Raw genomic sequence first — 22,205 nt, 5'->3', positions numbered from 1 at the left:
GGCTTGTCATCATTCACAACAACCTCCAAGCCTCCCCACTTAACACATTTACTTACCTGCTTAGCTGATATCCGGAAGAAGCTTCATTGACATGCCATCCATCCAGGAACTGAGGGGGAAGAGGTACTTGCCACCCAGGAAGACTGAACTTACTGTGCAGGGTGGGCTACAAGTGCCTCGTGTAGCTGTTGAATCCTTCTGCGGGGGCAACTGCACAGGCACAGAGCCCAATTTTGTGAATGATGCCAAGCTACCAAAGGATCAAAAATTACTGGTGAACAACCTGTGTTGTTTTTTTCAGGCACTATGGGCCAAGCTACAAGTTGCAGATGAACAGGTGTAACTATAGCTTGGTTGGTTGGTTGGTTGGTTGGTTGGTTGGTTGGTTGGTTGGGCTATCGAGTAGGTGTCGACTCCTGGTGATCACAGAGTCATGTGGTTTTCTTGGTAGAATACAGAAGGGTTTTACCATTGCCTTCTCCCATGCAGTATGATATGATATCTTTCAGCGCCTTCCTATATTGCTGCTGCCCAATATAGGAGTTTCCCATATTCTGGGAAAAACACCAGCAGGGATTTGAACATAGGAACATACGAAACTGCCATATACTGAGTCAGACCATTGATCTATCTAGCTCAGTATTGTCTTCACAGACTGGCAGTGGCTTCTCCAAGGTTATAGGGAGGAATCTCTCTCAGCCCGATCTTGGAGATGCTGCCACGGAGGGAACTTGGAACCTTATGCTCTTCGCAGAGCAGCTTCATCCCCTGAGGGGAATATCTTGCAGTGCTCACACATCAAGTCTCCCATTCAGATGCAACCAGGGCAGACCCTGCTTAGCTATGGGGACAAGTCATGCTTGCTATCACAAGACCAGCTCTACTCTCCCTAAACCAGCTCTCCTCTCCCTTTGATTTGAACTAACAGCTTCCTGCTCTCTAGGCAGGTTGCTTCCCCGCTGCGCCATTAGGTGACTACCCTTTTATAATTTGAAAAAATAGTTTGAGGAGGGCTGAGACCAGAGAAGTGGGGGTGAGGAAACACTCATAAATAGTAATTTAAATACATTACAGTGTAGCTGAAGAGCATAAAATAAGAGTACAATTGTTTATCTTGGTGAGATGACCTCTTCTAAATCAGGGGTGTCAAACTGCAGCCCTCATGCTGTTGTTGGCTACAACTCTCCTCACCCCTGGCTACTGGCCACTGTGACTGGGGTTGATGGGAGCTGTAGGCCACCAACAGCTGGAGTGCCACAGTTTGGCACCCTGATTACTCACTATCCTTAGATTCAGTAGGAAGCACAATATAATATATACAATATATTACTTATCATGTACTGAAGTTAAACACTGCAAAGCAGTCGCATATTTCTATGCAGTTTTTGCTTTTATATAAATCCTATTCAGACATTATGTTGTATGTTCATACAGATCTTTGTACACATGCACAAGTTTTTGTATGAGTGATTGTGCATGTGTTCACTTTAAATATTAACCTACAGGTCCTTTCAAATGCAGGGTACACTCAAGAAGTGTACTACTGCACATGTGTTGAATATAATATGTGAATAACTGTATACACATACATGCATACACTGTATGCAGATGATTTTAATTATTTTTATTTATCGTTAAATTTTTATACCGTCTTTCATTTAAAACAATCTCAAGGTGACTTACAAAACATTTAAAATAATTAAGACTTTGAACAGTTACACTATAAAATATTTAATTGGAATATAAAAATACAAATCTAATTAAAAGTTTTTAAAGCATACACAGTAAGACCATAAAATTATATGTGTGTTGAACGTGTGGCCTATTAACTCAGTGGCTGTCTCCCTGACTATATTACGCAATGGAAGTCCCATTGAAATTAATAGGACAAGTTAGTCTTGATAGTTTGATAAATGATCACGATTTGGTTTTAAGAAACTATATGTATGTTTTGTATTTTAATACAGATGTTGATATTAAATTCAGACTTCCTTTTAACCCAGGTTATTTTAAAAGAGGCATTTTCTATAACCAAAACCTTGAAACCACAGCTGATTTTTAGTTTTTTGTTTAAATATTGGTTTTTATTGGCTCTGCTTTATGCCTTGACCATATGCCTCAGTTATATACTGAGAAGAGTTATTGGAAATCTTTAATATCTGTTTCCGCAGGTGAAGAAACCGAAATACCAAGGCAACATAGCTTTATCAGTGACAGCTTACCAGCTAGTTCCAGTATTCTTTTGACTAATCATAGTTCCTTGAATCTGACTGGAGAGAAAACCACATTGGATGAATTAGAATTAAAGCATGATGGGTTTGGAGACGAAGGAATTGCAGGAGACATGATTGGTATGTAAGAGCACAAGCTTCTGGGAACTTTTCCTGGACAAGCCACACATTTATTATTTATTTATTTCAAATATCCCAGGGTGGCTCACAAAAATGATAAAACAATTCTCTGCAGATCCTTTTGGATCTCTCTGCGGCTTTCAGTACCATCGACCATGGTATTCTTCTGGACCGGCTGAGGGAGGTGGGATTTGGTGGCACTGTTTTACATTGGTTCCACTCCTACCTCTCTGGTAGATTCCAGATGGTGTCGCTTGGAGACTGTTGCTGAAGTATGGAGTTCCACAAGGCTCCATACTGTCCCCAATGCTCTTTAACATCTACATGAAACTGCTGGGAGAGATCATCAGTAGGGTGCAGGTGTTATCAATATGCTGATGACACCTAGATCTACTTCTCTATGTTGATCTCATCAGGAAATGGCATATCTTCCCTAAATGCCTGCTTGGAGGCAGTAATGGGCTGGATGAAGGATAAGAAACTGAAGTTCAATCCAAATAAGACGGAGGTACTAACTGGGGCTGGGGGGACCTGGGAGATGGTTTAGATCTCCCTGTTCTGGATGGGGTTACACTCCCCCTGAAAGACCAGGTATGTGGTTTGGGAGTGTTCCAAACCAAGCTCTCCCTGGTTTCTCAGGTTGAGGCAGTGGCCAGGAGCACTTTTTATCAGCTCTGGCTGATACATCAGCTACGTCCATTTCTAGAGGTAAATGACCTTAAAACAGTGGTACATGTGCTGGTAACCTCCAGACTTGACTACTGTAATGTGCTCTATGTGGTGGGTCTGTCTTTGTAAGTAATCTGGAAACTACAACTTTTACAGAATGTGGCAGCCAGATTGGTCTCTGGGACAACTCAAAGGGACCACATAACACCGGTTTTAAGGGAACTGCACTGGCTGAAATACAAAGTACTGGTTATCACCTATAAAGCCCTTAATGACTTGGGTCCAGGCTTTTAAAGAGAGTGCCTCCTTTGTCATGAATCCTGCTGCCTTTTGCAGGATTCCTCTCTTCTGGTTATGGTTGCCATCAGCTCGTCTGGTGGCAACTCAGGACCAGGCCTTCTCTGTGGCTGCCCAAAGGCTATGCTCCCTGCTGAAATAAGAGCATCTCCTTCTCTGTTTGTTTTCAGGAAGACCCTCAAGACTCTCCTGTTCTTGCAAGCTTTTAATTAGAATTTTAATAGCTTTAATTGGTTTTAATAACTTTTTATACTACTGTTTTTATTGTGTATCATGTACTTTAATCTGTGATTTTTTAAATATCTTAAATTTTGTACACTGCCTAGAGATGTATATATCAGGCGGGATAAAAATATGATAAATAAATAAAATTAACAATTTAATTTAATTTAATTTATATACTTATGGTTCGCGTCGTACCGGGGCGGCAAGTACGCTGCCACCCCGGCAGGACCGTTTTTGAGAACAGTACCAGCATGGGGAATGCAGCAGGGGGAGGGGTAAGAGCACCCTCCCCAATCTTTAAAGTTATCCCCTGCCCACCTTCGAACGGGCCAAACCACTGGTCGTTCAAACCAGTTTGCGGGCCCATAAAGGGCCCCCAAACCGATTCTGTGCACATCCCTAGTGGCTATAGGCCACCTCCAGCCTCAGAGGCAAGATGTCTGTAAATACCAGTTGCAGGAAGGCAACAGCAAGAGAGAGGGCATGCCCTCACTTCTTGCCTGTGGGCTTCCGAGAGGCATCTGGTGGGCCACTGTGTGAAACAGGATGCTGAACTAGATAGGCCTTGGCTGATCCAGCAGGGCTAATTTTATGTTCTTAGGCATCCTTACAGCAACATTCGGGACCACCTGAAATTTTCAAATAGTCTTAGAGGGAAGTCCCATGTAGAGCGCACTTCAGTAATCCAATCTAGATGTTACCAAAGCATGCCCTTCCAGACACATTTTGCAAGAGACAATACCTCAGCACTACAGAAAAAAGAATTTAAAAAACTCCCTGTAACAACAAAAAAAAAATAGAGGCAGCATTCCTTCTCAAAAAATGAATGTTTGCAAGATTTAAAATCTTTGCAAGATTTAAAATCTATGTTTCAGATATTCACTTCATTATTTGGAATGGCTTTGGAATGCACTTCCTGTCAAAATAAGAGCTTCTCCATCTCTGATTGCTTTTTAAAAAGAAACTTGACACACATGTTTTCTCAGGCTTTTAATTAAAACTAATTTTAAACTGTTTAATTGTTTTACTTTGTGAAATTGTCTTGTTTTATTCTGTAATTGTTTTTGTTCTGTGGAAGTGTTTTGTTTTATTTTTATACTGTAACTTAGATTATGTACACCACTTATAGATATAGATATGGTATTATATAAATATGATAAATAAAATTACGTAAATCTATACAATTTTTATCCTGAATTCTCAGGGCAGTTTTCAATATAAAAGCAGACTCCTCCATTGTAAAAGGAAATGCTATGAACATTTTAAAGATGTGTAAACAAAATACAGAAAAAAGTACTTAAACATCCATAATACTACCCTAGCATGCCCACATTCTGAATATCTAAAAACCTAGCATTCCCTACCTATTCTTTTTGCCTCTTGTAGAGGAGGCACATCAGCCCTACTAATCTGATTCTTGATTGCGATCCAAAGATCCCAAGCACACCAAAGGACTCACATCACAAACCACTCTAGAAAGTCCCTTATATTACAAAAGCAGTCTGCTATGTGGCATTGAGAACTGCTGTTTTAGAAATACAAGCTTAAAGCCTCCTTGGGATGCAGAATTGGTTCGGTGATTCTATGGATCCCTGCCAATGCCATGATTTTCTAGACGGAAATCCCCACAGCTGGGATGAAGTGGAAATCAGCTTTTTCAGTTCCTCTTCAACGTATGCACAGGTCCATCTTGCTTTTGATTTTCACTGTCCAGACTGTCTCAGAGCTACTCTGACCCTGTTTCTCCACATAGTGGACTACACACAATGTTTACTGGGTTTTTTAATGGAAGGGAAGCTACGCTGCATGTTAGTTTATTGTATGGAGGGGAAGAGAGAGAGCTATTGTCTGGCTATCCACAGGGATTGTTAAAGGTGATTCGCAGAGGTGAACTTGGCAGTATTTTTTGCCAGGTAGAAAACATTTTACTATGGAAAATGATATACAGAGGAAAGGATGGATTTTGTGGCTATGAGATAACTTTTTAAGGCATGGGCATTTGAAGACCTGTCAACAAAGGAAATGCATTTACAGACTATACAACCCTAAGGCTCAGGTGGTTAATAAAGGAAAGATTGTTTTAATGACCTGAGAGGAAAACCATTACTCCTATTTTATGGGGAGTGGTTCAGCTTGAGCAGCACTGAGATAACTGCAGGCCAAGGTGTTGTAATCTCTGTTCATAAAACAGAATAGCAGCATTTTAATAAGCAGCCATTCCAGTGTAGCATGCTGAAGATTGCACTAAATCACAAAACGTCAATCAGTAGGAGAAGTAGATTCATCAAATGGAAAGAAAGGTGAAACCCTACAGAAGATCAGCATTTGTAGTACTAGTTGTGCAGCCCTATATAGACCCCAGCCAATGCTTGTATCTCTATTTATTTTAGTATCTGTGCTTCAAAAACAGCTAAAGAAATCTGGTTGCAGTGGTTCAGAATGTTTATATTCCACTTGTCAACAAAAAAAGTTGTCAAAGTAGGTTACCTGACAAAAGAAATGAGAAGATGGTTCTGTATCCTAAAAGGGTTCACAGTCTAAACATAAACGCAGAGGAGCAACTGGCAACAGCCACTGAAGGGGACATTATCCTGGACTGAAGGACTATACCCCTGCTAAGTACATAAGAACAGCCCTGCTGGATCAGGCCCATCTAGTCCAGCATCCTGTTTCACACAGTGGCCCACCAGATGCCTCTTGGAAGCCCACAGGCAGGAGTTGAGGGCAGGCCCTCTCTCCTGCTGTTACTCCCCTGCAACAGGTATTCAGAGGCATGCTGCCTCTGAGGCTGGAGGTGGCCTATAACCCTCTAACTAGTAGCCCTTGATAGACTTCTCCTTCATGAAGTGATCCAAACCTCTCTTAAAGCCATCCACGTTTTTGGCCATCACCTCTGGTTGTTGACAGAGAATTCCACAAGTTGATTATGTGTTATGTGAAAAAGTGCTTCTGTTAGTTGGTCCTAAATTTCCTGGCAATCAATTTCATGGGATGACCCCTGGTTCTAGTGCTACGTAAGAGGGAGAAATTTTTCTCTCTATCCACTTTCTCCACACCATGCATGATTTTATAGACCTCTATCATGTCTCCCTGCAGTCATCTTTTTTCTCAACTAAATAGCCCCAGGTGTTGTAGTCTTGTCTCATAAGGAAGGTGCTCTAGGTCCCTGAACATCTTGATTGCCCTCTTCTGTACCTTTTCCAGTTCTACAATGTCCTCCTTTAGATGTGGTGACCAGAATTGTACACAGTACTCCAAGTGTGGCCGTACCATAGTTTTGTATAAGGGCATTATAATATTAGCAGTTTTATTTTCAGCCCCCTTCCTAATGATCCCTAGCATGGAAGTGGCCTTTTTCACAGCCGCTGCACATTGAGTTGACACTTTCAACGAGCTGTCCACCACGACCTCAAGATCCCTCTCCTGGTCAGTCACTGACAGCTCAGATCTCATTAGCGTATGCTTGAAGTTGGGGGTTTTCGTTCCAATGTGCACCACTTTACACTTGCCAACACTGAGCTGCATTTGTCATTTTGTCGCCCACTCGCCCAGTTTGAAGAGATCCTTTTGGAGCTCCTCACAATCTGTTTTGGATTTCACTACCCTAAATAGTTTGGTGTCATCTGCCAATTTGGCCACCTCACTGCTTCCCCCAACTTCTAGATCATTTATGAATAAATTAAAAAGTACCAGTCCCAGTACAGATCCCTGGGGGACCCCACTTCTTACTTCCCTCCATTGTGAAAACTCTCCACTCATACCTACCCTCTATATCCTGTTCTTCAACCAGTTACCAATCCACACCTGTACTTGTCCCCTTTTTGCATGCCTACTAAGTTTTCTCAGGAGTCTTTGATGATGAACTTTGCCGAAAGCTTTTTGGAAGTCCAGATATACTATGTCAACTGGGTCATCTTGATCCACACACTTGTTGACACTCTCGAACTCCAAAAGGTTTGTGAGGCAAGATTTACCTTTGCAGAAGCCATGCTGGTTCTCCCACAGAAGGGCCTGTTCTTCTATGTGCTTTACAATGTTATCCAAATTATCCATTGATTTATTGATTGATTGATCTAATCAATCAATCATATTATTCAACTTGCTCAAAGAAAAACAATAGAACACATGAGCTAAATTATTACAGGGGTTTTTAAACTTGGTCCACACATACAGTTCCCATCCTGTCCAGCCACAATAGCCAAATACCATTGCAACTGGAGATGATGGGAGTTGTAGTTGAACAACATCCAGGGATGCAAGTCTTAGAATCCATGTACTACTAAAGGAGATAAAGAAAACCATACACAAGAAAAAATATATTCTATCTATGTACCAAAAAGATGTAGCTCCTCTACCAAAGTCTTCTATGTGCTTTACAATTTTATCCAAGTATAAATAAATACTAATGATGCATCGGGGATGTAACTTGCCTAGGGAGCAAGAGGTTGCTGGTTCGAATCCTTGCTGGTATGTTTCCCAGAATGTGGGAAACACCATATCGGGCAGCAACGATACAAGAAGATGCTGAAAGTCATCATCATACTGCGCGGGAGATAGCAATGGTAAACCCCTCCTGTATTCTACCAAAAAAAACCACATGACTCTGTGGTCGCCAGGAGTCGACACTGACTCGACGGCACAATTTTACTTTAAATATAGGAGAGCCTGTGCAGTACTTTAATAAGTGCCTCTTGCCTGGTTAACTGGGGTACTTTGCTGAATGCTTTGTAGTGTTTACATTTGTTTTATACTCTGTTTAAAAAAAAAATCCCTGTTGTCTCGGAATTCATAGAACATTCGTATGGTTGCCCCAAAGTATTTTTGCTCATATTTATTATGCAGGAGGTACTCCATAACCTACAGGACTGAGACCTCTATAATTTCTTCTAAATAATTAATGTTAATACATAAAGTATGTTTTGTTGCGTCTTTTTTAAAAAGATGTATGTTTAGCCTAGGCCACAGTCAAAATGATTTACTTAATTGCTTTTCATTTTAGAAGTAAAATTATTTTTAAATTAATGTTGTTGTGTGTACTTGAGGGCTAGACTGAACATCATAAGAGCTTGTGGTATTATTACCTGTAGCCCGCCATTCCTTTCGTAATGTGCCTCATCTAATCTCCAAATCACAGTATTTTCTAGGGGCTAAACTAAACAAAATGATGGGACAACTGTAAACTGAATCTCTCATGTCTTTTTTCATTTTTAAAGCAGCTCTTCCTTATTAAATCGATCTATGTGGTAGCTAACAGTCAACACCAACTTGACGGCACTTAATCAATCAATCAATCTTTATTAAAAGGTTCAGCGGGGGGTTAAAGGCATGTGTGCAATGTCATCTTAAGCCTTTATGTAGCTTCATGCAAAGTTGTTTTTCCCCTGCCCCCCAAATAAAATGTAAACCATATATTTTCTTCAGATGATGTTCTGGGAACTGAGCAGAATAACCTCATTATAGACCTTGACATGGAGGAAGAAATTCCTCCACCCCAAGATGATGATATATTAGGTAAGTTTGTAGCCTGTGTTGTATCTTCTGAATATCTTTTTGTCAGTTTTTTGTACTAGTGTGGCTGACACATGCAGAATTTGGACTGTCTTCACACATGAAACCAGAAAGTACCTTGGACCATCAATCTCCCTGCTTGGGCCACTTGTAAATATTACTGATACATGAGATGAGAAAACATGAAAGAGACATTGAATTTATGTTTTGGATGCAGGCCTGCTCAACTTTGCCCCTCCAGCTGTTTTTGGACTACAACTCCTATAATCCCCAGCCACAGTGGCCAGTAGCCAGGGATTATGAGAATTGTAGGTCAACATCTGCAGGAGGGCCAAAGTTGAGCAGGCTTGTGGAGGGTGGGGGTGGGGGAGAAAGACAATATAGGTTTTACATAGGCACTATAGACTGAATTAAATACAATTAAGCTTTGTATCGAATTAAACATAATTCAGCTTTACATATTAATATGACCAACTGCTGCTTTTCTGTCTTTAATTTTGTTTTCATTTCAGCCAATAGGCTTTTTTTACTCTCTCCTCCAATATATATGTGTGGTTAAAATTTTTACACCACCTTTCAATAATGAATTTACATGGCAGCTTACAAAAATAGAACATAATCAATAAAATTAAATCTCATCAATACATACGACAAATATTTCTGTACCACTCTTCAACAAAAGTTCCCAAAGAGGTTTACATAGATAGAAATAAATAAATAAATAAAATGTCTCCCTCTCCCCAAAGGGCTCACAATCTAAAAAAAAAATAAACGTAAGATAGACCCCAGCAACAGCCACTGGAGGAATGCTGTGTTGGGGATGAATAGGGCCAATTGCTCTCCCCCTGCTCAATAAAGAGATTCACCACTTTAAAAAGGTGCCTTTTAGCTCAGTTAGCAGGGGATTCAAACCATTCAAAATAATTAAAATGGCAAATAAAACCACAAAAAGGTTAACTCTAAAAGCATAGGAGAATCAAAAGGACTTCAGCTGGTGCCAAGAAAACAGCAGCATTAGCCACCAGGGTGTTTTCCACACAGGGTTTTTAGCTCACATCTCCTCCGGAATGGAGGGTGTGCATTCACATATTGGCCAGATTTACCCCAAAGTCCATGCGAGTATTGGGGAGCACTTCACACACAATTCGGGTTTTTCATTGCACCATAAGAACATAAGAACAGCCCTGCTGGATCAAGCCCAAAGCCCATCTAGTCTAGCATCCTGTTTCGCACTGTGGCCCACCAGATGCCGCTGGAAGCCACAGACAGGAGTTGAGGGCATGCCCTCTCTCCTGCTATTACTCCCCTGCCTTATTGTGGGGAGCCCTATTGGGGAGCCCGATTTATATCCAGGGATTTTTAAAATCCACTTTTTGCGTCTTTTGCAAATGGGGTTTTTTGGGGGGGACAACTTTGAACTTGCAGTAAAGCCTGCTCTGTGAAAAACGCTTAGGCAAGCCTTCCTGAGGAGATGCAGATGGGACCATTGCTCAGTGAAAGAGCATCTTTCAGCATCTGCTTTGCATGCAGAAGGTTCCAGGTTCAATCCCTGGTAGTATCTCCAAATAGGGCTTGGAAAAACTCCTGCCCAAAACCTTGGAAAACTGCCACTAGTCAGTGTAGACTGTACTGAGCTAGATGAACCAACTGTGGATGTGCACAAACCATTTGATCCTGGACCGGTTTGCCTTGAACTGGGCTAGTTTGGTGGCTCAATCATGAACCGAACCAGAGATGGTTCAATCCGTGATTGAACCGAATGAAGTCCAATTCGGGGAGACTGGTTCAGGACTGAAAGGGTGGTTGCGGGTGCAGTGAGAGAAGTCGTTTACTGTCCTTACTGGCTTGCCGACAAGCCTCCGGCACTTCCACTCACCCCTGCCCCCCGGTGCAGCCCAAGTGCATGGTGCTCCCTCTGGAGCAGGCCACCCACACAGCAGCAGCGCAGTACCAGCCTCCATGCATGTGTGGAGGCCATGCAAATGGACCAATGGTCTGATTTGGGTTAAGGCATCTTTCTATATTCTGTGAGAGAATTCCACGAATGGAGTGCCACAACTAAGAAGGCTCTTTCCCCAGTCACCACCTGCCTCAGCTTCAGGTGCTGAGGTCACCCAAAGGCACATCTCAGATGAATTATTTTTTGCACAGACAAGTTGTTGAAAATATTAAATAATTTTAAATAATATTTAAAATATTAAAAGTTGATGTGGACATCACTATGATTTCACTTTTCTGCAACATATCTATTAATTAATTGTGAAAATTACCTATTTTTGTTAATCAAAGTAGCATTTAGGAGGGGGGGTTGATTTTGTTGTTTTTCAGTTGATTCGATGCAAGAAAGTGCTAAATATTAGGTATTGAGACATTATTGTTTTTTTCCTCAGGAATATATACCTTGGGTTTGTTTTCTTTTTAAAAAACAAAATATAGTTACTATATATAAGTGTGTTGTATACAGTATAATTAGTATAATATATAATGAGTATACTCATAATGAGTACTCATATACTCTTATACTGTGGAATATGTTTTTACTGGGTTGTGGATGGGTGTGTTACAGACTATCTCGGAGATGAGGGAGCAAAAAGCTGCCAAATTAATGAAACCACATTATTGTCCAATGATGAAGAAGGATTTGTGCTTGAACCAATTGATGATACAGGTTATATTCGTCAATTTTCTCTCTTGAATAAAAATGTAATACTTGTATGGCTAACCCAGAAAAGCATTTTATCTTATGAATTGCTTTGCTTTCCTCTTCCTTCTTCTTTCCTTTGTTGTCTTAGTCCTGTTAGTATTATCAAACATGGTATCTTCATTACATCTGTCCAATACATGTTTATATTTTTCTTCTCAAATATTAAAATAGTTTTTATTATATTAGACTCTTGTTAGCACTAAGCTTTGGTTGCCATGTGCTGAGGGTTCTATGGTTTGTCCTGTAATATGTTTCTTGAACCTAGTTCTCATAAGGAAGCAAAGAGGTAAAAGGAAAAGGAAGTTACTTGTTGATGCAGTGAAGGAACTGAGCAGAGATGTTATGCAAAAGCAGCTTATGAACTATAAGGACACACTCACTACTTTGGATATTGCACCTCCCACAAGAAAGCTGATGATTTTGCAGGAGCAAGGTGGTGTGGATAAGCTTTTTAACAGATCTACACAGCCTTTGATTAATGAAGATCTGCAAATGGTAATAGTTTATTACTTTATATGCTACTTCAGTAGTGCCATGTAACCATTTGAAGTCTCATGCAATTGACCATCCAAAAAGTGTCTGACTGCAGGAGCTGATCAGAATTTTCACATTTATACTGCAATTCCAGAGAGCATTTAGTTATTCATGTTGCTTCTGAAGCTCTTTGTCATGACTGCTTTTATTAAAATGGAGGACATTGCTAAAAATGTTGGTCCTAATTCTCAGAGTGAAAAGGAATAGTTATAGTGGAATTATGATTATGTAAGTGGGGAAACAGATGCAACACAACCAGAGTAGATTTTTCTTCTATGGTTGGAGCCAAACTTCAGCCTGACCTCACAATATTTTTTACACAGATACATACCATGCTTGATCAGCTGTCAATCTTGCCCTTCATTCATGCATCAGGGAGGCTACCTGCCTTCCAGCATCATACTGTACAAATGGTATAAAGTATAAGTTAAACGGTCCATACAGTGTGTGCCTGTGAGAAATGTGGCAGGCCAGAAATCTGTAAATAGAATTATTGACATTTTCTGAATTGTAGTTTAGGAGCAAAAACCCATTTTGAAAATCAATTGACTTTCAATAAAATCATACTGTAAGCTCTTTGGGTTTTTTGCCATTCAAGATTCCACTTTTGATTAACTCACTAGCAAGTGCTGCTGTAGTACCCCATCAACCAAAAGTAATATATGAAATATATATAAGAAACTCCAAAGAATGAAACACTGATGTGGGAAAACTCTCTTTGAAGACTCTATCCTAACTCTCCTTGAGGCCTCAGTCCTAACTGGTAGAAGTCTCCTGCGTTAGTGCTGCATTTGTGGGAGAGGGAGGAATTACATTAGATTCTCTGGATTTTTGTCTGACATAGAAAACCGCATTGAACATGTGAAGGAAGAAACACTTCATCCCATTCCTGTAGACTCCCTGCCTCAGTTCCACTGCACATACATAGTTCTTTATTCTGGTAAAGACAGTGGGGCCTTGGGTATGTGCAACATGTGTGCACCTACCATTAGGACAGGAGCAACTGGTGCTCCTCAAGGGTACAGTGGGGAGGGGGCAAGGGCTGAGACCAAAATGAAAGGTTCTATATTGTAGCTGTCATTTTTGCTCAGATTTTTAACCCTACCCAGAATTAAGTAAAGTAGATATGACTCTGACCACCACTACTCCTGGTGTGCTGACATAGGCTAGTTTTGAGGATACAGTTACAAGTCACTTAATATATGACCTTTTAGGGATCTAAACATGCGGTGTCTGCTTTTGAACCTCTAGGCACAACAGAAGCATTCACAGAAAAGATAAAATGTGTTTTCCCTCAAATAATCTGGCTTGGTGGTTGGGTCATTTTGTTGCTCTTGGAACCAAGACGGTATCTTGGTAGGTCTCTTAAATAAACTACAACTGAAGTAGATTTGCCAAGAAAAGAGATAGCTTAAGGCTCAACTTTGAAATAGTTTGGGAACTATGTAGCAATATAGTGTATTATGAGTTGGACACTTCTCAGTCTTTCTAGAAACTTTCTGTGACAGCAAAAATGTTAAGCAAGACAAGCTGTGTTGAACATACCTTGTCTCTTGTGGAGTGTGGGTTAATAATGAATGTGAAATTCGTACTGTGGAATTACATTTAAAAGATGGATCTGTGTTTTTATAGCTATTTGCTAGAAGTCTCAGGAATGGAAGAAAAAGGTTGCAGCAGGATTCTGAAGCAAGAGAAATAAGTCAAGAACAAGATGCCCAAGGTGAGATTTTTAAAAGTTGTCTGTTTAAAACAAAACCAAACCCTGAAAACTTATTTTACAGCTGTTTTTCAGAGGGATGGTACATGTATTCCTGTGTTTCTAATCCAGTGCATTGCTACAAAAAAGATACTTCAATTTGTAAGGCACATCACTGTGTTAATACACTGTCTTGTATGGTAGCAAATTTAAAAGTTGAATTTGATAATGTGGGATTTTGGCAAGGTACAAATTTGTCCCTCTACTGTACCTCAGTGTCTTTGAAAGTACCACTTTAATTTCTGCAAAGGAAAATAATGGTTACTGTTAACTCAAATAGAATAAGGTAACTATTCCCTGAGATTCTTTTCAAGGCATTACTTGTGGCTCAGTGGCAGTAATCATGTAGCAACTCACTTGCTACACAGAACTCAGTGTGGTAAAAAGCTGGATGGATGACTACTTTGAAATACTGCCTGCTGTTTGCTTTGTGAATGGGCCCTGACCCATAATTAATCAGAATGATGGACAAAAAATTAGCTGTAACTTTTTCTTATAACTTTATGGTTTGTTGTTTTTCGTTTTCCATTTTTCAATACAGAGTTGCCAATAGAGGAACGTTCAGGTATGCTTCAAGGTATGCTTCAGGAGACGGTTTTTCCAGAAACTTCATTGCAAAATGGCAGAGCTGAAAGTGGCAGTAGTGTAAGTTTTGAAGCTATGGTAAATGCATTCAATACAAATGAGAACTGATATGCGTAAGCAATGCGTTTAGGCTGAAAACCAAATTACTCATGAGTAGTCCCACTGAAATTAATGGGACTACTTGTGATTTATGTAATCTAAATGTCAGCCAAGGTGCTTAATCTGGGATTCTCACACTTTTTATGGGGGGTACACAATGATCATCTATCCATTGTCCACTTATATTTTCCCTGCACTTAAACTGTTGCAGAAAATCCATCTTTTTTCATTTAGTACAGCAGCTCACTCACCAACCATATGTACTATTGTAAGTGCTGCTCTTCTCTCTCCCTCTCCTCTTCTGCTTCTTTTCTTCTTCTTCTCTCTCTGGATGTATACCCAGATACAACAAAACACAACAGAAAGGGTAAAAGGGAGAGGATCAGTCTATTGCTGTGTGGAAGATACGTTGCAATTCCTCACATGACTGCAAATGGAAAAGCAATGACTGGTTAGCACTACAAGGAGCACATCTGGAAGTGCCCGGTGTGAGTTTCCTCAAGACTGATGAAATTTCAGGTCTCTGATTATGTAGTTCTGCTTCAAGATAAAAGGGGGAAACTTCCATGATATTTCAGTTCCCTAACCAATAAGGAGGCCAAGAAAGGAGACAAAGACACATGGTGTATGTTTCAATCAGTACTTTAAAATGGGATTAGATGTTACAAGAAATGTAGAGTTGTTATAATTGTGTAGTGGTTAGAGTGCTGGACTAGGACTGGGGAGACCCGAGTTCAAATCCACATTCAGCCATGATACTTGCTGGGTGACTCTGGGCCAGTCACTTCTCTCTCAGCCTAACCAACTTCACAGGGTTGTTGTGAGGAGAAACTTAAGTATGTAATACACCGCTCTGGGCTCCTTGGAGGAAGAGTGGGATATAAATGTAATGAATAAATAAATAAATATCTTCCTTGTAACTTTGATTAGTAGTTATCAAAGTGTGTTATATGATGGCACTACACTTGAACCATAGGCAGCCAGTTATCTGAGAAGGCAGGAAAATGTGTTGTGCAGTGATGCCATGTTGTACATTGTGATTGTGGTGGTCTTCTGTCTGCTTGACATGCTACTGCTATTTTATAGTGCCCAAACTCTAATTAAGAGCCAACTGTGCTAGCAAAGCTGTCCACCCTCAAGGGAATGTGTGCATTTTGCCCTTCCTTTGCTTAATCCTGTCTCACATGGGGAGTAAGTCTGCAGATCAGGAGTAAGTTTGTTGATCCTGTTTAGCTCTCAGCACTAGTGGATAGGATGGGAAGAAAACTGGATGCATTGGGGCACAGATTTTATTTGGCCACATGTCTTTCTATAAAGATAGCTAACTACTGTATATGGTGTGCATGGTGAAATGCCATCACTCCATCTGGGACAATCTGAAGGAAGATCTAAAAGATGTTCCAGAGGAGTTCTGTGAAAAATTTAAGGCCATTCTGAATAAGTCTGTAGACATTACAAGGCAGCACCCAAGTACAGCAAAGCACTTAACGGAAACAGAATCCCGAACCATTGCTGATGCTGTATCACTCAGAAGACATTGTTGTGAGCTAAGTCTGATTTGTACACTAGATATGCTCCGGAGCTAGCATATGGAATTAGGCTTGTTTTACCAGTGTCACAAAGTGACCATTTCTTTAAACGGTGACCATGTATAATCTGTATGGTAGTCAGGCTGTCCACAACAACATGCCTGGCTTAGATCAACATCACTACAACTAGACATGAAGAACATTCGAAAGAGAGTGTCTCTTCAGCACCCAAACTGATGAGACCATGGAAAGGATGAAAAAGTCACGTTACACAGCTAGAACATTTATTTTGAACTCTCAAACAACATCTTTCTCTCAGAAGTACAAACCCTATGGCAGGGGGAAATACCAATGCAAACAATCTGAGACTTCAGGAAGTCTTTCAAACACAATGTCAAGAAGCCTTACAACCAGCGACAGAGGCAGCCTTAAAGGGCTATATCCCAAGATCTGTCTAAGCTGACTCTCTGACACTTTTACGCTGGAAGTACCTCAAGTGACATCCTCTTCTTCCATCCGTCTCGCACCCTTCTCCCCCTCCTGCATCTCCTAACATCATTCATGGGATTCATGAGTGTTGAGCATCATAATAACAGGCTATGCTATAGAATTCACCAACCTCCCTGTTTTTTTCAGGGATAAAACACACTCACTCAACTTCTGCTTTGAAGGAACAAGTCCTTTCCTTGCTGCAAAAAGGGGCGATAGAACCGGTTTCTCCGAGGGACCAGGAAAAGAGCTTCTACTCAAGCGCCCAAATGAGATGGGGGTCTCCATCCCATTATGGGCTTATGGCATCTGAACAAATTCGTGAAATTGAAAATTTTCAGGATGATTTCCTTAAAAAGCATCCTTCCTAGTAAATAAAGAATGATTTGTGACGTTGGACCTCAAAGACGCCTATTTCCATGTAGGAGTAAAGCTGAAACACAGAAAATACCTGAGATTCACTCTAGGTTCAAGAGTCTTCCAATACACAGTCCTTCCTTTTGGGCTGTTGACAGCACCACGTGTCTTCACAAAATAGCACACCTGAGGACATGGGTGTATTTCAATATATCCTTACTAGATGATTGGTTGATCACCTCAGAGTGTAGGGACTCCCTGCTCACTCACATTTATTACACTCTAGACCTCCTAAAATGTCTGGGAGTCAACATCAACTGGAAGAAATCAAACCTGGAACCAAAGAAGCGGATTCAGTTCATAGGAGCGTTATTGGATGCAGAGACAAAGAGGGCATACCTTCCAGAGGACAGGAGGCTATCTTCAAATGATCTCCACCTTTACCCTCAACCTGAAATAGAGAACACCATGCAAAGACTATTAGGGTTGATGATGACCTCTTTCACAGCCGCTGTTACACATGTAAGGCTAAAGATGCGCCAGCTCAAAAGCTGGTTTCTGTCGGTGTTCATATTGAATGTAGACAGCTAGAACATGTGGTTGACCTTTCCTCCACCTGTGCTATGCTCTCTACAGTGGTGGACCAGAGCAAACTCTCAATTGTTGGGTGTACCCTTCCAGCTCTGCATCACAGCTTTTAGAAAGCATGTGAAAACTTGGCTTTTTACCCAGGCTTTTATGAGATTGTCTCTACTGCTGCTTCTTTGTATTTTGTATGGTTATTGTGTGTGTGTGTGTGTGTGTGTGTATTAAAGTTAGATCTCTGTTTTTATATTTTATCTTAATATTTTAATTGTGTAAGGTCTTGCCAAATAAATAAATAAATAAATAAGCAAGCTACCAACCCCATTGATAACATTAATGACGGACACTTCTCTAAAACGATGGGGAGCCCACTGTGCGTGCGGGTTTTCACACCCAAGGCAAATGGACTTTGCAACAGCAGTCCCACTCCCTACAAACTTCCTGGAGCTGCTAGTGGTGCTACACACCCTAAAACCCTAGGCACAACAGCGATTGCATACATCAACTGCCACTGGGAGGGACAATCTCCCGGTCTCTGCAATCTAGTGCTACAACTGTGGGAGTGGTGCATAAACTATCACATGCACCTAATCGCCCTGCACATCAAGTGAGTAGACAACACCTTGGCAGACTCCCTGAGCAGGAACCTGGACTTCTCTCAGCAGCACAAGTGGGAAATACACTAGAAATTCTCTACAACATCTTCCAGAACCCACTGAAAGGCCTGTTTGCAACAGGAAACAACAAAAAGTGCAAACTCAACTGCTCCAGGGTGGGCATAGTGAAGGGCTCCATGGGAGATGCCTTTCAGATACGATGGAAATAATACCTATACTACCTGTTTCCTCCCTTTCTCCTACTCTCCGAAATTGTAAGCAAAATACTTCAAGAATGGACTTGGTGTATTCTACTCTCCACGTGACAGCCCTGGTTCTCCCCCCGCACCATCCACCCACTACATGTGTCACGGGGTCAATACCAATGCCTCCCACAACACCCAAATCTCCTCTCATGGGGGTCAGGCCTCATCATCCATCACAAGCACTGCCTAGAGTCTTTGGAGGAGGTGGTATAAAAGAACATTTTAATTAATAAATAAAATAATAAACCTCTAAGTATTGAATCTAATTGACTAGAAGCTAAAATATTAGATGACATCCTCCTAAATGAAAGAAAAGAGCCAACCAGGAGAAGCTAGTGGAAAAGGTTCACACACTATACTGCTACAAAGAACTTTGATCCATACAGTGCCTCTATCAGGCAGATCTTATTATACTTGAAGAACCTAAAGCAATCAGGGTTATTTAATACGTCCATTAAGGTCTACATAGCGACACTTTCTGCTAGACATCCAGGTTGGGATGGGCGCACTGTGTTCTTTCACACCAACTATAAGAGATTCATTAAAGGAATCAATAACTTATTTCTACCAGTAAATTTTCTACCAGTTGAACCTTGAAGTCTCTCCTTAGTGTAGATAAAAACAATGGAGCCTCCCTTTGAACCACTAGTCTCCACCTCCTTAAAGTGCCTGTCACTGAAAACCACATTCTTGGTTGCCATCACATTGGCAAAGAGAGCCAGCAAACTAACATCTCTTCAAGCTGACTCCGCTTACTCTAAATTCTGTCCAAAGCTATTTGAAGGACTGACCCATCCTGTAGACCAAAAATAGTCTCAGAATTCCATCTGAACCAAGATTTTGTCTTACTTAGGGTTTTCCTGAACTGTTCTTTGGAGAAATCCATGCACTCCTTGTGTTGGGAATTCTCTCTGGTAGAGAAACCCTTTTTCAATTATAGCAGAGTGCACAGAGGCACAACGCAGCGGATTTAGTTAGGCATGCGTGTATGCTGAGAGTAAAGTAACTTGGAGCCAGTTCATAGTTTCAAATCAATATATAAGGCATTTATTAGAGAACTCCATTCTAGATAGGAAAGTGAGGAGTTAGGATCTCTAATCTAGAAAGCTAGCTGGATGCAGATGGATTCTGCATCTTCTCTGCACACATGGTGCAGGGAGAGGAGCTTGCTTGCATGTTGCAAGGTAGAAGGGACAGGAAGAGAAGAGAGGAAGGAAGTTAGTCCCTAAGAGTACCAATCTACATTCCAAAGGGATAGTGTCAGAGCAGTAGAGAAGGGATGACCAATGTCTTGACCCTCTAGCCCTCTGACTCACTAGTCTGTCCTCCACTGTCTTTGCGACAAGAGACGGCACAAAGTCCTTAACTTCCAACAAACCCTCTCGATGTCTCGTGACTCAGCTCACAAGATTCATTTTATCTCTCAGCTTTTCAAAGCAGGGTCTTGGTAGTGCCTTAGTGAGTATGTCTGCAAGAATTTCATTTGTCGGGCAGTAGATCAGCTTGATTAGTCCATCCTTCTGCAGACTTCTCACTACATGGTACTTCATATCAATATGTTTGGTACTCCTCTTTTACATCTTCTTGTTTGGAGAGCTGAATGCAGCTTTGGTTGTCTTCATACACTGGTATGGGCTGTGGTACCTCTGTACCTAGGTCCTTCAGTAGTTGACACAGCCATTGTATCTTGTGACAGCCCTGTGCAGCTGATACATATTCCACTTTAGTGGTTGATGATGCTACTATGTCTTGTTTTCTGCTTGACCAGCTTATCGCTCCATCTCCATAGAAAATTATGTAACCGCTGGTGGATTTCCTGTCTGTTATATCTCCACCCCAGTCTGCATCTACGTATGCTTCTAGTTTTGGTTGACTGTTAGCTGGCAGCTTGAGCTTAAAGTGTGCAGTACCCTTTAGGTACCTAACAAGTCTTTTCATTGCATTCCAGTCCTTGACTGTTGGTGATGCAGTCTTTCTACAAAGTAAGCCAACTGCTGTACTAATATCTGGCCTAGTGAGTGTACTAATGTATAAAAGCTTACCCAATGTTTCACGATATCTATGGTTGTCAGATAGTGGCTCAGTTTGATCTTCTTGCTTTATGTAGTTCACTTCCATTGGAGTTGGAGTTATTTCCTTGCTGTCATCTGGATTTTCATAGGCAAGAATCAAATCATCAACATACGCCAAAATATAAGTCCACTTGCCATCTATGCATCTTGTGTATAGACAGGGATCCGCGTTGCTTCTTTCGAAGTTTGCTTGAAGCAGCATATCATTCAGTTTTATATTCCATGGTTGTTGCATGTAAATGTCCTCTTCCAGTTCACCATGCAAGAATGCAGTCTTCACGTCTAGGTGTTCCACATACATTCCTTTGCTAGCAGAAATACTTAACAGAGTCTTTACTGTGGTATGCTTAACCACTGGTGCAAAGGTTTCATCATAATCTTCTGGTTGTGGTAGCTGGGATATTTCCTCCCATGATGAAGGTTCTGGTTGTTCCGCCGTTCTTGCGAGGTAGGACAGCCTCGGAGCTGGAACACCTCTGTTTGAGCGCGATGATCGCCTCACCTCACCCTCTGTGGTCTCTTCCATTACCTCGGGTGCGTCTGGTGGATCGCTGGGGGTCTCGAATGTGGTTGGATCTGGATCTGCTGTCTCCTCCTCCTCAATTCCTCTGAGATCAGGAAGCATGATCCAGTCATCAGGGTGCTTGGTCTGGTTGCTTGCTTAGGTATAGACCCCCTCTGAAGGTGTAGCTCTTCCATTCTCTTCAAAATTCACTGCTCTGCTTATGGTTATCCTGTTGGTGTCAGGATCCAGAATTCTGTAGCCTTTGGATTGTGCTGCGTAGCCTACAAAAATCCCTTTTGTGGCCCTAGCCCCTAACTTAGTCCTTTTTTCCTTTGGGATGTATGAGTAAGCCGTGCTTCCAAAGACACGCAGATGTGTCATGGATGGCTTATGACCATGCCAAAGTTCATATGGTGTTGTTCCTATAGGCTTTGTGTGCATTCTGTTTTGTATGTATGTAGCAGTCATGATGCCTTCTCCCCAGAATTTCTGTGGGAGGTGTGCATCAGCAAGCATGCATCTTACCATGTCCAGTAGAGTCCTGTTCTTTGACACTTCATTCTGTGATGCATTGGAAGCTGCCGTGGTTTGATGCACGATTCCATGTTCTCTCAGGAACTCCTGTGTAGTGTTGGACATATATTCTCCTCCATTGTCTGTGCGTAGGATCTTTGGCTTCCAGCCAAATTTGTTGCTTGCCATCGCTACATAGCCTTTTAATTTCTCCAGCATTTCTGATTTTTCCTTTAGTAGAAAAACACACGTGTATCGTGAGAAATCATCTGTTATAGTTAGAAAATATTTTTGATTACCTATGGTTGCTGGTAGTGGTCCAGAAATGTCGTTGTGGATCAATTCCAAGGGTTTCTTCGTTTTCCTTTCACTCTGCTTTGGGAATGGCTTGTTTACTGCTTTGAACTCGAGACAAGAAACACAGTTAGTTACAATGTCACATGGTACAAAATCAATAACATTAGCTGATCCCTGTTCCTTCATGTTCTGGATTGATTCAAAACTTCTGTGTCCTAGCACCCTATGCCATAATTGTAAGCAGTTTCCATGCTGGCATAACTTAGCA

At 41.1% G+C, this 22,205-nt stretch overlaps 1 protein-coding gene across 1 annotated transcript in view; it reads left to right on the top strand.

Annotated features, from left to right (window-relative positions):
- RAD21L1 (RAD21 cohesin complex component like 1) overlaps positions 1-22,205 on the top strand; it is a 61,435-nt gene that overhangs the window by 23,654 nt on the left and 15,576 nt on the right. Inside the window, exons 7-12 of the mRNA XM_053248872.1 lie at positions 2,172-2,351; positions 8,964-9,053; positions 11,617-11,718; positions 12,020-12,249; positions 13,921-14,008; positions 14,586-14,689. Coding sequence (XP_053104847.1) covers positions 2,172-2,351; positions 8,964-9,053; positions 11,617-11,718; positions 12,020-12,249; positions 13,921-14,008; positions 14,586-14,689 — 794 coding nt within the window. The remainder of the gene's footprint in view (positions 1-2,171; positions 2,352-8,963; positions 9,054-11,616; positions 11,719-12,019; positions 12,250-13,920; positions 14,009-14,585; positions 14,690-22,205) is intronic.

The sequence above is a fragment of the Hemicordylus capensis genome, chromosome 4 (genome assembly GCF_027244095.1).
Source record: "Hemicordylus capensis ecotype Gifberg chromosome 4, rHemCap1.1.pri, whole genome shotgun sequence".
Classification (NCBI taxonomy): domain Eukaryota; kingdom Metazoa; phylum Chordata; class Lepidosauria; order Squamata; family Cordylidae; genus Hemicordylus; species Hemicordylus capensis.
This window is presented reverse-complemented; position numbering and strand designations above follow the sequence as displayed.